Source organism: Anabrus simplex, chromosome 5 (assembly GCF_040414725.1).
Source record: "Anabrus simplex isolate iqAnaSimp1 chromosome 5, ASM4041472v1, whole genome shotgun sequence".
NCBI classification, from domain to species: Eukaryota; Metazoa; Arthropoda; class Insecta; order Orthoptera; family Tettigoniidae; genus Anabrus; species Anabrus simplex.
Genome location: NC_090269.1, coordinates 429,680,243 through 429,696,208, shown reverse-complemented (window position 1 = coordinate 429,696,208; position 15,966 = coordinate 429,680,243). Strand labels below are relative to the sequence as shown.

At 39.4% G+C, this 15,966-nt stretch overlaps 1 protein-coding gene across 1 annotated transcript; it reads right to left on the bottom strand.

Annotated features, from left to right (window-relative positions):
- Window positions 1-282: 282 nt before the first annotated feature.
- Window positions 283-15,247, bottom strand: LOC136875050 (uncharacterized). Its single transcript, XM_068227966.1, has 3 exons — window positions 15,224-15,247; window positions 5,531-5,705; window positions 283-599 (listed from the first exon to the last, which is right to left on the bottom strand). The coding sequence occupies exons 2-3, from the start codon at window positions 5,658-5,660 to the stop codon at window positions 403-405; spliced, it is 327 nt and encodes a 108-aa protein (XP_068084067.1). The 5' UTR covers window positions 5,661-5,705; window positions 15,224-15,247; the 3' UTR covers window positions 283-402.
- Between the last annotated feature and the right edge of the window lie 719 nt (window positions 15,248-15,966).

Genomic DNA, 15,966 nt, shown 5'->3' with positions numbered 1-15,966 from the left:
AATAGGACACCTTAAAAAAAATCCTGTCCTTAACATTGGTATGCAATTAAATCCCACCTTTGCTTGTAAAGTTATCAATGCTTGTGTAGTACTTTGTAACCTGTCAAGACGTCTAGATAACTACATAGCTCCTGAAATGGAAGAGAATCATTTGGAGGAAGAGGATATTCAGGAGGGTGAGGAGGTTCCAGTCCAGGCTCAAGAAAAACTGCATGCAATTCCTTTACGACCACTTAGTGTGAACAGACATTGTGATGATTAAAAGACAAATCATATGAACACCTAGCACAGTAATTTTGTGCTTTTTATGATTTTTATTTGCATTTTTTACATCTGAGGCTGAACCACAACAAATTTACCATCATCGTTTACAATAAAATATTCATTATTTGGTACAGAAGGTTACTTTTCCTTTTCTGTTTCTCCATGTTCCTGAACGCCACTTGTGAGGGGTGAATGTTCAATATTTAATGCATTTTCCTTCTCCCACACCTCCAGCTCCAGCTTCCGGACTTCAAGTTGAAGCTTTCGTTTTTTAAGGGACCCAATTTCTTTACTTTCCTGGGGATCCTGGATGAGTACCCTCTTTTTGACAGTACCTATAAAAAAAAGAGAAAATAAGGTGAAAGTTAAGACTTACAGTTAAACTAATTTATTCTGGTAATGTTTAACAATTTATTCCCACTATTGATCTCAGGGTACCCATTTTATGGACAAAATTAAGCTTTCAATCTAAGACTGTACCCCAGACAGAACATTCGAGAGAAACATATTAGACCCGACGTGAATCATACACACCGTGTACTCTGAAAGAGGGATGAAGACAGATAGAGTGCGCACATGTGGTAGTAAAAGACATTTAAAGAAAAAGAGACATACCGGTACTTGTGCTAACCGCTCAAAGGAGGCAGTGCACGAGACGTGTGATGTATCCAGTATTACACGTGGTATAGCTTAAAATTCACTCTTAATGAAACGTAATTCCAGGTCTTGATAGTAAAATTAAATGTTCACAGATAATAACTTTCCCCCATTGATCTGGGATTGCCTCAGGGGAGCCCGCCAACCCCTAGAGGGTGTATCCCCAGATAAATATGGAGGGCCCCAGCCAGGGTTATGAGTGAAGTCCACAACAGTAGCCACGGTGGAGAAGCTGGTAAAATGTGCCCCGCTCCCAGCGGAGCTGGTAGTCGACATGCACGCTCCGAGCGGTGTATTCATAACCTCATGCTGACTCACTGCATTGCCACGAGGAGGTCAGTTACACAAGTTTGTGTGTCGTGGGAAGTCGTGAAGAGATACATTTGTTACAAGAGCGTGTGGGGCTGAATTACAGTAGAATAATAATAATAATAATAATAATAATAATAATAATAATAATAATGTTATTTGCTTAATGTCCCACTAACAACTTTTTAAGGCATTCGAAGACGCCGAGGTGCCAGAATTTAGTCCCGCAGGAGTTCTTTTACGTACCAGTAAATCTACCGACACGGGGCTGTCGTATCTGAGCACCTTCAAATACCACCGGATTGAGCCAGGATCGAACCTGCCAAGTTGGGGTTAGAAGGCCAGCGCCTTAACCGTCTGAGCCACTCAGCCCGGCAACTACAGTAGAATCAATTAAATTAATTACATTATTAAAATGTTGAAATGCCACTGATATTCATGCTTGAACAAAGAGTTCTTATGTATGACACATATGTAAAAACCGACTCATGTAGAGAGGTGAGTAGACGATTTCAGAAGAGTATTCCCGGGGTTCCAGTTCCAGGTAGAGAAACAGATGTCTTGTGAATAAATTAACCCATACGCATCCACCCGCCTTTGCTCTGACATTGCTAGGAATCCGCCAACTTTTTAGTATTAACCTGGGTGTTGCAAGCTTTTGGTTAAAACAGTATAGTGGGTGATCGACTGTGTGTATTATCACGGGACCTGTTTTATATTATTGAGAAATTCCACACTATAGCTCATGACACAAAAAACAGAACAATACAGATATTTAACACATAAAAAAATCCCTTTGAAATAAATTTTTCATTAACTTATCTCACCTCAGAAGTTCTTTAGTGTGTGTTATGGCCTTTTGACACAAGCCTAACATTTGCCTGATTTTGAAATAAGAAAATAATAGGAAACCAATACGACATGAGCCTAACATTTGCCTGATTTGGAAATAAGGAACTAATGGGAAACAAATCACGAGTAAGCGAATGATGAGATTCGAACCTATATCCCAAACATGAACTTACAGCCGTATGTCTCACTCGGTGTATTATTATTATTATTATTATTGGTATTAAGATTCAGTGTGAGAATCAGTGATAAAGTGTTCACATCCAGGTACCAAGATCGTAGGTTCAAATCCAGCAGTCGCAATCGGATCTTGAGGGGCGGGAGGAAGTTCATTCGGCATTCCATGTCGTACGATATTACTACGCGAAAGCTCTCTGGTGATATAATTCATGTTCATTCATGCACAGGATCACCAATAACTTCTTCCTCATTAACACTGCTGAAATCAGAGCCTAAAACATCAAATATGCTTTGAATTTCGCTATTACTGAGCATTTCGCGTGAGCAAGCAACTTCCTTCTCAGCCATCTTGTCAACAACAAAATACAGATTTCTCGATCGATATTTTAATCAATTCTCTTTGCCAAAGAAGCATACCAGAGCACTCTGGTGACACTTGAGACACCAAGAACAGATTTCAATTAGAAATGTTTCTGGAAAAAGCCAACAGATGTCACAAATATCTCCAATATGCGACCTTGCATCCCAGCGTACCAGTCCGCTTGTGGAGTCCTGGCCAAGCCGTTCGAGCGCGTACCAGTCCGCTTACGGGTGCATAGGGGTTAACAGGATCACTTAATGTTGTGATTCGTAAAACAAAATGAAGGGTTCTATTAGGAAAAAATATCGACATTAACATATCATTCGTATGATCTCCCACTACATCTGTACGATGTGTCGCACAAGAAGTCGGTATCTCAAAATCCTCCGTACTTAGGGCTACTAAAATATTGAATTTAAAGAGGTTAGTACTCATGGTGAAGGCTATTGGGTGCATAAGTAAGCAATAAATGTAATAATATCAGACACAGAATACGCGGGAAGTTATTAATATACCGCTCGGAACATGCATGTAGTCTCCCGGCCATGCTGGGAGTGGGACAAACTGTATTTGGAACAGTGCGGCTGATGGAACCTTTGAGCGGTTCGTGCAAGTATGCCTCTCTTTTTCATTCACTCTCCTTCATTACCACACATGCTCACTACCTGTCTCTATCTCTCTCTCAAAATACTACTCATTGCGTTCGACTGGTGTCGCGCCTAATATCAGTCTCACTCGATCATTCCGTTCGGGTATAGTATTACACTGAAATACTAATTTTGATGTGACAAGTCATTTCCCTGTGTTCTCCATACCTTCCTTATTTTTCCAGAAAAGGGGTACCAGTACTCTGAGACTAATGACAGGAATAAATTGTTGAACATCAGCTTATATAAATTGTCTGTAATGGAGACATGTTCAGCTAATATGTTTTCATCTCTAAAAGAGACATCTTCAGCTATTATTTGTCCAAATTATTATCAATACCGTGTGTAATGTGTTAGTCCTAAACATATAAAGGGCTTCAATAAAACAGGTATTGAAAGGTGAAACACACTCCATTACAGGTGAGTAAAAGTCAATACGGGTATATATAATGAAGTTAATAAATTGTATAATATGGCAATATATGTGCTTTGCTGTTGATAGGCATCACACTCTTGTATCATGTCAAAAACAACACCGTTCACTAGCAAATGAGCATAGCAGCCATCAATGAGAAGGCACGGGAAAAGCATCTCCAATAATAATAATTTCATGTGGCTATTTCTAGCCGGGTGCAGCGCCCTTGTAAGGCAGACCCTCCGATGAGGATGGGCGGCATCTGCCATTTGTAGATAACTGCGTGTTATTGTGGTGGAGGATAGTGTTGTGTGTGGTGTGTGAGTTGCAAGGATGTTGGGGACAGCACAAACACCCAGCCCCCGGGCCATTGGAATTAGCCAATTAAGGTTAAAATTCCCAACCCGGCCGGGAATTGAACCCGGGACCCTCTGAACCGAAGGCCAGAACGCTGACCATTCAGCCAACGAGTCGGACAGCATCTCCAATGGTATGGTCATGTTCTGTGTGCCGCACCTGGAACAGGTTTTATTTTTATTCTTATTTTTTTTGCTAGCAGCTTTACGTTGCACGGACACAGATAGGTCTTACGGCGACGATGGGATAAGAAAGGGCTAAGAGTTGGAAGGAAGCAACCGTGGCTTTAATTAAGGTACAGCTCCAGCATTTGCCTGGTGTGAAAATGGGAACCCACAGAAAACCATCCTCAGCGCTGCCGACAGTGGGATTCAAACCCACTATCTCCCGGATGCAAGCTCACAGCTGCGCGCCCCCAACCACACGGCCAACTCGCCCAGTCCTGGAACAGCTGCCAGTTTAACTCACTCCTTTGAAAATAATGGGCAACGTCCACACGAACATCCAGAGCAAAGCTGGCATAACACAGTAAATGATACGAAGACTCTCAAGTTAAGACCACACGATGCCCAAGATCGTGCAAAATGGTGCACCTTGCAGCAACGGGTAAATGCTAGGAATAATAATATAAATTTGTAGGCCTAATTGCCTTGTAATAATTGAACCAAAATTTAAATTATAATATTATAAATTAAAAAGACAATAACTCTTATCTTCTCAATGCTTTTTTTTTTTCAAACATCCAATGTTTTAAAAGATGCCCATATAATTTTGCATACCGTAGAGGTGCTCAAAGTATTATGGATTGCCCATAATTATTACAGATTTTCTCTCGCTATTAAGGAGAAATATTATAGAAAAGGGAAGTTATCACAGAAAAGAATTCTACAAATAAAGGACTGTGTCAGTGGTGCTTATTTCTGTACACACTAGTTGACCAGCTTACATATTTAACGGCACTTCCATTTGCGACAGGAACTGGGAACGTACCCAAGTTTCTGAACACTAATCCATAAGTTTCTGTTATGAGCGTGTTTAAAACTGGCATGCTCACTCATACCAAGTTCAAGAAAGGGTCCCTGATGAGCACAGGCATTAGAAGAGTGATCGATAGCTTGCTGTGAGCAATGTAGTCAATTTTTGTTGGTTGTTGTGGCTGTGTACAATGGGATTACTGTTGATCCACTTCACAGATTGACATTTTATGATGAAGTGTAGCTTCTTTGACATATGATACATTTATTTCAAGTTCTTTATGCCATTAGTGTTCATGCAAAATATGTTTCAAGATGACTATACCAGAGTGTGATAAACATGCTCAAGCATCACTTTTATGGACCGTGTTCCATTAAATTTAATGCAGAGAAAACAGATTTTGGTTACTAGCAGGCACCCTGAGCCGGCAAGTTTAAAGTCACACAAAGAAGTCGCAGTCAAGAGGTGGAATTAGACACCAGAATACAGTCTTAAGTTAAATCATTTCCAGCTTACCTCTAGCCTTAGGTGTCTCCTGCTGGTGCTGGAGCTCTAAATTTTGCCAGCTTCCCTCAATTTCAGTGGTAGATATGCATTCTTCCAACGGCATTATATCGTTACTGGTCGAAGCTGCAGTTGGTTCCATTGCAGGAAGAACAATTTCTCCTAGAGAATCTTTTATACCAAATCCCTGTAAAACAGGAGATTCCCTTCCAATTATGTTCAGAATCAGGTGGTCTATAACATCTAATTTCTTGGTACTTCCTTCCCCACTTCCAGTTTGACATGCATTATCAACTTTTGCTTGTAAATAAAAGAAACCATGTAAGTCTAGAAGAAGGATATCCTGTTATAATTGAATGTACTAAAGCACTACCTACATCTATTGTATACAATTATTTTTGTATGCTTTTACGCCTACAACAACAAAGATTTATAAATATCACTGGAGTTCATTCCAGGTTATGTTCTGCTCAGTCACAATCATCAAAACACAAAAGGATGGCTGTATGATGTTAAATGACTATGGGTAGTATACTGCGGAGCTAATAGTCTCCTTGTTCCCCCCCTCTCCCCTTTAAAAAATTTGTTTAATCTACTGCAATATCAACATCCAGTTGAGAAAAGGGTGGCTTGGATTTAGTGAACAAACACTAATATAACCTCCAACTACGAGAAAATCAACGACTAAAACTTACCACTGTTCTGCTCATGTTAGACCAAGTAGCATCCCGCACATACGTATAATCCTTGTCGGCTGTGACCAGCCCAATAGCCACAGCATAATCCCGAAGCTCCATCCACGCTTGCCTTTTCGATTCCTTCATCACGGTTAGTGAAAAGACTCAAAACAACTGCCCCTTCAACTCCAGCACTTTTCGTAGGAAACTTTCTTTCCTGACATTCTTCTCATTTATTTTCCCCATTGTATAGAAACGAACAACAAAAACGAAACAATGAAAATATATAAAATTTCAAAATTTCAATTGAGTTCAATTGAGTATATACGACTGAATAGCCAGTTGTAGTCAAGCTCAAAAAGCACACAGTATGAGCGGGTCAAGCACTAGCCTACTGCTAGGAACAAAAACAAACTAAGAACATCCAACAAATCGATTCTAACCTAAAACTGTATCAGCTGACTAATGAACTAATATTATTAGTGAAGCCATTTTATTAGTCATGCATACATCTTTATGAAACAGAATTTGATTAACTAATAATTTGTTTTATGAGTTCTAATATTATTAGGTAATATTATTAGATAGTTTTATGAAACAGGCCCCAGAATCCTGGAATGAAATTATCTCCTTTGCCTTTTCAAAAGATATATCACCCCACTTCTTCCTTTTCGGTAGGTTTGCCAGATAAGCAGATGACTGACTTCCATCACTTCTTAACAACTCTTGTTCACTGTCAGGTTCTAGATCATCCAAAATTCTTTCACAATCCACCAAGTCTTCTTCTGCATATTCATAATCTTCAATATGATCGATTGTATTTTTGTGATGTGCATTACCATCGGTTGCCACTGTTTCATCTATCAGTTGCATGTCTCTCCCTTACTGTAATTTCTGTGGATCCTCTTTTGTGTTTGTAATGGCTCACAATCAATAATAATAATAATAATAATAATAATAATAATAATAATAATAATAATAATAATAATAATAATAATAATAATAATAATAATAATAATAATAATAAATGTTATTTGCTTTATGTCCCACTAACTACTTCTACGGTTTTCAGAGACACCGAGGTGCCAGAATTTGCCCCGCAGCAGTTCTTTTACGTGCCAGTAAATCTACTGACACGAGGCTGATGTATTTGAGCACCTTCAAATACAACCAGACTGAGCCAGGATCGAACCTGCCAAGTTGGGGTCAGAAGGCCAGCGCCTCAAACATCTGAGCCACTCAGCCTGGTGCTAACAATCATGCTCACTATATTTGCAGGATTCATTATCACACGACTGTGTTGACAGTGAGAGAAACGTGACTTGCTATGAAATTGGTAATACTATTGATTTTTTTTTTTTAAATAGTTGCTTTACATCGCACCGACACAGATCGGTCTTATGGTGACGATGGGATAAGAAAGGCCTAGGAGTTACAAGGAAGCGGCCATGGCCTTAACTGAGGTACAGTCCCAGCATTTACCTGGTGTGAAAATTGTAAACCACGGAAAACCATCTTCAGGGCTGCCGATAGTGGGATTCGAACCCACTATCTCCCGGATGCAAGCTCACAGCTACGCGCCCCTAACCGCACAGCCAACTTGCCCGGTAAGTTGGTAATACCACAAATGGACGGATTAACTGCTGAGGTTGATGAAACACAGACAGGGGTAACAATTATACTGCTTTCCTTACTCTTATGCATCCTGTCTTCTGATTCCCCTAGATGTCACATCAGACACTTCGTCAGGTGACCTTCGGTACGGCGCGGCGTGTTGACCAGAGCATACAATGCAAATAACTATATTAGCTAGAGAAAAAAGTTTTCGATAACTTTGTGGCCTACAGTGTAATTTGCAATGGCACTTAGTTTGTAATCAGCATCTCAAACATGCTCAGACAAATCCCAACTGAACTGCAATTGAAACTTGCGCTAACTCCCTCGTAAGGGATAGACATATTATTATTATTATTATTATTATTATTATTATTATTATTATTATTATTATTATTATTATTATTATTATTATTATTATTATTATTATTATTTGGGTCCTCAATACATTAGAATAAGCAAACAAGCTTGTAGTCTTGCATAACTGTTGGTAGGCTCGATTATTGCCAATAATGAAATCTCACTTTGGTTGGTTGGCGGGCTCAATATGATTATGAAATCGCACTTTCATTGACCAGCTCGCAGGTCACACTAATCACAAGTAGGAAATGCACATTTAAGTTCTGTTTTTGAGCTGAAAAAAGCCATAAGTGAGTGTATACATATTTCCATTTGAGGAAGCAACCTCCTGAATTTACAGGCTGCCATTAAAACAAAGTAATTGTATATCTTATAAGTTCCATTAATTAGGAAATCTCTAAAATTTAATGAAGATATGGTATTATAGTATAACTAGTGCAGTATCATATTTTTTCATCTTTTCTACATTGAACTCCTCTGACTAACCATTGTGTTGCTCAAACCTGACAGTGATGATGATGATGCTTGTTGTTTAAAGGGGCCTAACATCGAGGTCATCGGCCCCTAATGGTACAAAATGAAATGACAAAGTAAAAGTTCAAAATCATCCACTGACCAAAATAAAAAAGTCATGAAGAATGAATGGATGGACATGAATTTAAAACAATCAGTGGATCTGACTCAAAAAACTATCATAAATAATAGTATTACTGACCAAGGGACCACTTCTAAAGCACAATCCTGTATCAAGGACGCTTGATGACTACAGGGGTCCAAAATCCAGGTCAAAGGCCCCTCAGAATGGTACATATCGCTAGTAAAGTAAGACCATGGTATGTGTCATGTTGGGGTAATAATCAAAAGGAGCGAAGACTCACGGTGTTCCACGCATAATGGTACTACTCGCAAGTACTGGACGTCGTACAGGTAACACAGACCTATGGTGTTTCTCACATAATGACGCCACACATAGGCAACGCAAACCGATGGTGTTCCTCACCTAAGTGTACTAATCACGGGCGAGGGTAATCCCGTGGTGTTCTTCACATAGTGGGTACTAAGCGCAGGCAACGCAGACTCAGAGTGCCGCTCATAATAGTGGTACTAATCACAGGCAATGCCCAGACCCGTGGTGTTGCTCACAAGGGTACGACTCACGGGTACTGGAAACCCACAATGACACACTCTCTGCTGCTACTAATCACAAACTTATTTCGTACCTAATATAGTGGTACTACTCGCAAGTACAGGCAACCCATGGTGTTCCCCGCATGATGGTACTAATCAAAAGTAGGCCTACTTTCACGGTTATAATTCAATCATCTCTTGGTCTCCCCTTTTAGTCGCCTCTGACGACAGGCAGGAGATACCGTGGGAGTATTCTTCGTCTGCGTCCCCCACCCACAGGGGGTCAAACCTGACAGTCGGATCTACAACGAATCCCTGAAAACTGTTGTCTTTAAAGGCTATGATATCAATTCTCTGCAAACTGCCATTTATGTCCAGTCCGTGTACCCTCTCATGTACACTGAATCCCTTCTTTCTCAGCTCTTCAGCGATGAAGGTTCTGATCTGGTGATGCTGCATGTTGCTCAGGAGCTCTCTGCATCTGCACAATCCCAGGACGTGAACAAGAGCTTCTCTCTCTCCAACACAGGTTGTGTCCAGGGATCTGCCTGGCACTAAGCGTGCCGCAGTCATCTTTATAGCTTCTCTCCATACGTCACAAGTCAGTCCACTGTGATCTGGCACCCAAGAGTTTTCTGGTGAGTACTCCTTGTAAAGTTGCACTCAGAGTCCTTTCTTGTGGTAGTGAACACCCGGAGGTAAATTCATGTTCTCGTAGCTCTTGGCGGATATTCTTAATATCGGACAGGCTGTTCTTGGTGGTTATTTTACGATTATCAACGTTTGTTAATTTGAGATATTCTATGCATTTCCAACTCTCGGCATGGGAATCCCTCGAAGAAGCAGCAAGTGGATTTTCAGTTAATTTCTTGTTTTCAATTTAATTGGATTTTCAGTCTTAAGCAAGATGTTGCGTACATTAATGCATTGTAGGTAGACTTCTCATAAGGTTTTAAAAAGAGCGAGTCTTTTCAGAATACATCCTGCTATCTGGAGCATCTGTTGAAAACTGCAATATGTCCTTTGTTGCACTTTTAATCATTTTATCGCAATCAGATAAACATTTCTGTGTGATTTCCTTGAAACTGCATGTCAGGAAAGGATATATTAGGGGTGGGACAGACTGAGGAATTCATGACTGAGCTTTTGGTCTTCCTTACACAGTGGGGATGATGTTAGAAGTTTGAGCTTCTTGTGAAGATCTTTCATTATGGCAGTCTCGTCGAACACTAACATGTCCCAAAAGGTACTTCCAAGATAACAAATTTGTTCGCCGTCTGCAATTAAGTCAATCCTACAGTCTTCCTCTATGGACAGCAACCCTTGCTTTAACTCACCTTGAATTACACATATCCCTGTACCCTTCCGAGTCCAATCTCTTCAAATCTCATGCAGGCTAGCCGAGTATGATCTAAGGCTGTTTCTTTGTTCTTCCCAACAATGACAGTGTCATCAGCAAAGCCATCCAAAACGGATATTGAAGAAGACGGAGCTTAGATGAAAACGATGTGCAGCATGGCAAAAACTATTGATAGAGATAAAATATTGTAAACTGGAGGTGTTCACACCTACAGAAAATTACAGAATTCAGACATAAAGGTATGCCAATATTATATCTAGATGAAAGTTGGGCAGATGCAAATTCGAAATTCAGGAAATGCTGGCAGCATACTGATGTTGTAGAGGTGTTAACAAATATAACAGCTTCCAACAGACTTATAACTGTACACACTAGAGCTTTGCCTGGTTTCACAGAAGGCTGTGAGCTAATTTATAAATCAGACTATTATGGCCAGATGAATACGGAAAATTTTCAGAAGTTGTTCAAGGAGAGGTTAATTCCCAGCCTCGTTGTGTTGTCGTAATGGACAATGCCCCCTACCATGGGAAACCAGCTGACAAACCGAACTACACAGAGATCCTTAAAAAGGGAGATGGTACACTACATGACTAGACAATGCGTGCCTTGCGATGACAATGGATATGAATAAACCTGAGATCCATCTTGTATCATAAATATCGAGATGTACCTCACATGTAGATGAATAAAAACACTTTGTCTCAGCAGTGGCCTCTGGTTCTCTGAGGTACATCTCGTCATTGGGTGCTCTCGTAGATACATCCCTAAACATAAATCAATAAACTGAAACGTCATCTCACTGATCGGAGATCTTACGGCCGGGTGCTTCCTTAGACCTGAGCATCAGTGTGATCTACCACAGTGTCTTTCTACAAACATCAAGACCAGATCACAAATAAAAGATAAAGTTAGTTAAAATTAGTACTTTTGGGGATTATATTTTGTTTTTTTGTATTTGGTTATTAATTCCACCATATGAACTGCAGGGTTATAGGCTATATCAAACAAAAAATGTAACGGTAACTGAAATCTGAGGGAAAGTATTTTATTTATTTATTTATTCTCTTTGCTGTTCCTTATGCTTGTTGCATTGAAATAAGATATGACTGATCAAATACAGAGTGACTACAGCAGAGTTTACATGGAGAGAATATGCATGACGTACATCGTCAAAAGAGATCCAAGGAAACTTAAGAAAATGATTACATATTGTCATTGTGCCCCGCAATACCACTAAGTAAACTTGTGTCCCCATTCCGAGGTGGTGCAGCTCTTTTCAGGCATACTCCCAATGGAGGTGAGTTGCGTGTACCATTTTAACCACATACCAGCCCTCCTGCCAATCTTTAAATTTTTAATTTTTTAAATTTCTGGCAGTATCTGGAATCGAACCCATGCCTTTGAGTACGACAGCTAATAGCAGTAACTGTTACACTACCGAAGTGGATGAAATACCACTAGGCCTATATGACAATGTTGAGAGAAGAAATGCTGACCTGCTGCACATGTTTCACTCTGAACACAAATTTGGTGATATAGTTCATGCAATAACGAGCCTTAGATGACGGAACGTTTCTGGTCAGAATTCTAAGCTGAAATATTATCACACAGCAGTTTTTCTAGACGCAGCGTCTATATGTTTTACTGTCCTGTGTTCCCTTAATAGCACTAAGGGAATCCATAGGCCTACATATATTAATGATTTTTGTTATTCTGTTGCATTTGACATATATGCTAATAAGGCCGCTCTAATAGCAACGAAGCTATTTTTATTGATGAAATAACATATGGCTTTTAGTGCCGGGAGTGTCCGAGGACAAGTTCGGCTTGCCAGGTGCAGGTCTTTTGAACTGACGTCCACAGGTGACCTGCGCATCATTATGAGGATGAAATGATGATGAAGACGTCACATACACCCAGCCCCCATACCAGCAGAATTACCCTGCCAGGAATCAAACCCAGAAACCCTGTGATCAAAGGCCAGCACGCTAAGCATTTAACCATGGAACTGGACAATTTTATTGAAGATGAATAGTTAGACGGAAGTTATGTTACTGAACATGTATTAATACAGGTGTAGATTAATGTTACATACCTATAATGGGTATACAATCTCCACCTTCTTTACTTCCTTTGAATTTAAATCTAATAGCCATGCCTTCTATAATTTTTCCGATCGTGTCATTGCAACATTGTTTATTCTTATATTTAGTACAGAATGAACTTTGAATTTAAGTTGGAATCCTACATTGGTGACAATTTGATGAACAATTTATTGATTTATTGAAAATTTTAGAAAACTCTTATGATATATCTATTTTTTTAATATAATTTAATATTCACATGGAAACCGGGTCATGTTGGAATTTCGGGTAACACTGGAGATGATCATTTACCTAACGAAGCGGCAAATGGGAAAGGTCTACAATTTCATATTGCTGTCCCATATTCCAATGTGTGGGAACAAATTCATAAGAATATTTGTGAACAGTGGAATACATAACAGCAAATGTAGACCCAATTTTTTTAAAGGGGGGGGGAGAACAACTTAATAAAATCCTATATAAAATTCCAAAACTCCCATGGAACATATACCAGATGGCATATACTACAATCACAAAATTAAAACTCGATCAATGTTGCCACAAGACCTATCTCTCTCGGTGCGACGTAAAGCAAAATAAACTCGATCAAACTTGTACCCTGGCACTAAGATGTCCCTGTGTTATTCCAATGTAACCTTAATACAAAGAAGTGTTAGATATAGGAGAGAAATTAACCAAAAATAAAACTGTTGATACAGAAATGGTTGGCATGCTCTTTATTAGGTTGTTTTATTATTAATAAAGGAATTACAAGATGATACAAAATGTAAATAAGGATGTGAACAAAAAATTTTGAAAACTTTTAAACTATTGTATTTTTTAATATTATAGGCTACATGTTGTCTACACCAGTGCCTGACCGTATAAGAATCCTGTATTAGTTTTTACTTCTGTCCAGTACATCCATCTGAGGCTCCTCCACTTCCTTTAAATCTATTTTTTTTTGCTATTTGCTTTACGTCGCACCGACACAGATAGGTCTTATGGCGACGATGGGATAGGAAAGGCCTAGGATTTGGAAGGAAGCAACCGTGGCCTTAATTAAGGTACAGCCCCGGCATTTGCCTGGTGTGAAAATGGGAAACAGCGGAAAACCATCTTCAGGGCTGCCGACAGTGGGGCTCGAACCCACTATCTCCCGATTACTGGATACTGGCCGCACTTAAGCGACTGCACCTATCGAGCTCGGTCCTTTAAATCTATATCTAATAGCCATGAATTCTATAATTTTTCCTATTGTGTTGTTGCAACGTTGTTTATTCCTATCTTTAGTACAATCGCAACTCTAGTAAAGCTACAGTCAAATCTCCACATTCATTCGTGCTCTCTACAAACACTAGGCTAATGAACTTCGAATTAAAGTTGGAATCCTACTTTGGTGGCATTTTGATGAACACTTGCGTGTCTGATCCCACATTTATTTCCTTACTGCTTTGTCCTGAGCACATTCACACGAAGACTGGACGGTAAGAGAGATGGTGGGGGAAGACACTGTCCTGTATGGATAGGAACTGAAGCTACCACATAAGACAGTAACTTAGCCATTCATGCACACGAAGAAAATGTCTTGCCCTGTTGTACTGTCCACTCTACTGTCCCCATGTAAACTCAGTATTAGATTAACTGATACACGCAAGTACCGTTGTAGCATATGGTTTTATTTTAATAATGGTAAGTGTTAGGTACACATGACAGGAATAGTTTGCAAAATATATTGGCGTCAGTTACATTTTTATAGCACACGGACACAAGGTAGGCCTAAATCATATGTATGCTAGTGTGATCTACCACAGTGTCTTTCTATTAACGTACAAGACCAGATTACTCGTCGCCGTAAGACCTGTCGGTGCGACGCACGAACAGCAGCCGCTCAGCCCGCGCCGGCGGATCCTGGACGTATACAAATGTTGTTATTAATTCCATTAAATGAGGTGTAGTTATATACCGGTATCAAACAAGAAAGATTGAAATTAGAGCGAATTATTTAGTTTGCTGTTCCTTACAGTTCTTGCATTAGAAAACAAGATTTGTTTAATCGTACCTACTTCCTCTCTACATAGAAATAAGTTCTTGTCTACTAAACTTACTCCAAACAGGTGCCCAGGTATAGGATACACGCCTGAATTAGTCGTATTCTTATTATGGTTCTTATATGCCGTCGTTTATAAGATCCAGACGCGAACACTGCTTTGTTTTTAAATTTTATATGTTTCTCTTTATTTCGGGCCGATTGTCACCATTAATAATGATTTAAAAAATAGTGACTGGACCCAGCCCTACGCGAAATCCAATGGAGGGTTATGTAGCGCAAACACATCTATGAAATGGCACTGTAATATTTGTCTCACATGCAACATAATAATTGCTTTTGCACAACTGAAGTGAAAAATCTGCGGCAAATGAAGAAATACCGTCCTTACTAGCGAAATATCTAGAGAAACATGTAAATATACGCACTTACAGACAGTAGACGGGACTCTTCTTCTTCTTCTGCTTCCCGTTGTTGATAGTGATGGGTCGTTCATGAACGAACTGACTCTTTTGAACGACTCATTGGAGAGAGCTAGCTCTCTCATTGAGAGCAGTGATCTCAATATATATTTAAGGCCCGGTTGTATAAAACTTTTGATCTGAGTTTAAAGAGGAAAAATGGCTGCCAGTCAAGTTGAACTTGGATTTTCCGTTGTATAAACGCTAATCTAAGATCATCTTGTCTTGATGTAAGTTCAGATTTGACTGCCGAATATTCGTCGGTTAATCTCCTTGAACTTAGATCATTATCATTCATATTAAACATTGAAGTAGACCCGAAGACTTGAGAAGTGTTCCCTTGTATCGTATCTGCGTAAGAATACCGTACCTTAATAATATCGAGGTGTGTTATAAATATATTGAATGCTAGTAGTTAAATAATATTGCTAAAGATCGCTCTATTTTTTTCAGAAGTGAGGTTATGTGAATATAATATAAACAATAGCCTACTGCTATACCAACATGTTGTTACTTAGTTTTCTATTATGTTTCAAGTTTACAAAACAAAGCATATATATTTTCTTTAGCAGGGATGTCAGATTATTCCGACTTTACGTCTGATGAAGAAGAGTTGATTTTACAACGAGCTCCTCGCGTCTTTCGGCACAGACGGAATCCGATTATTGAATTGTGTGAAATGTTCAAAATAAAATTTCGTTTATCGAAAGATTT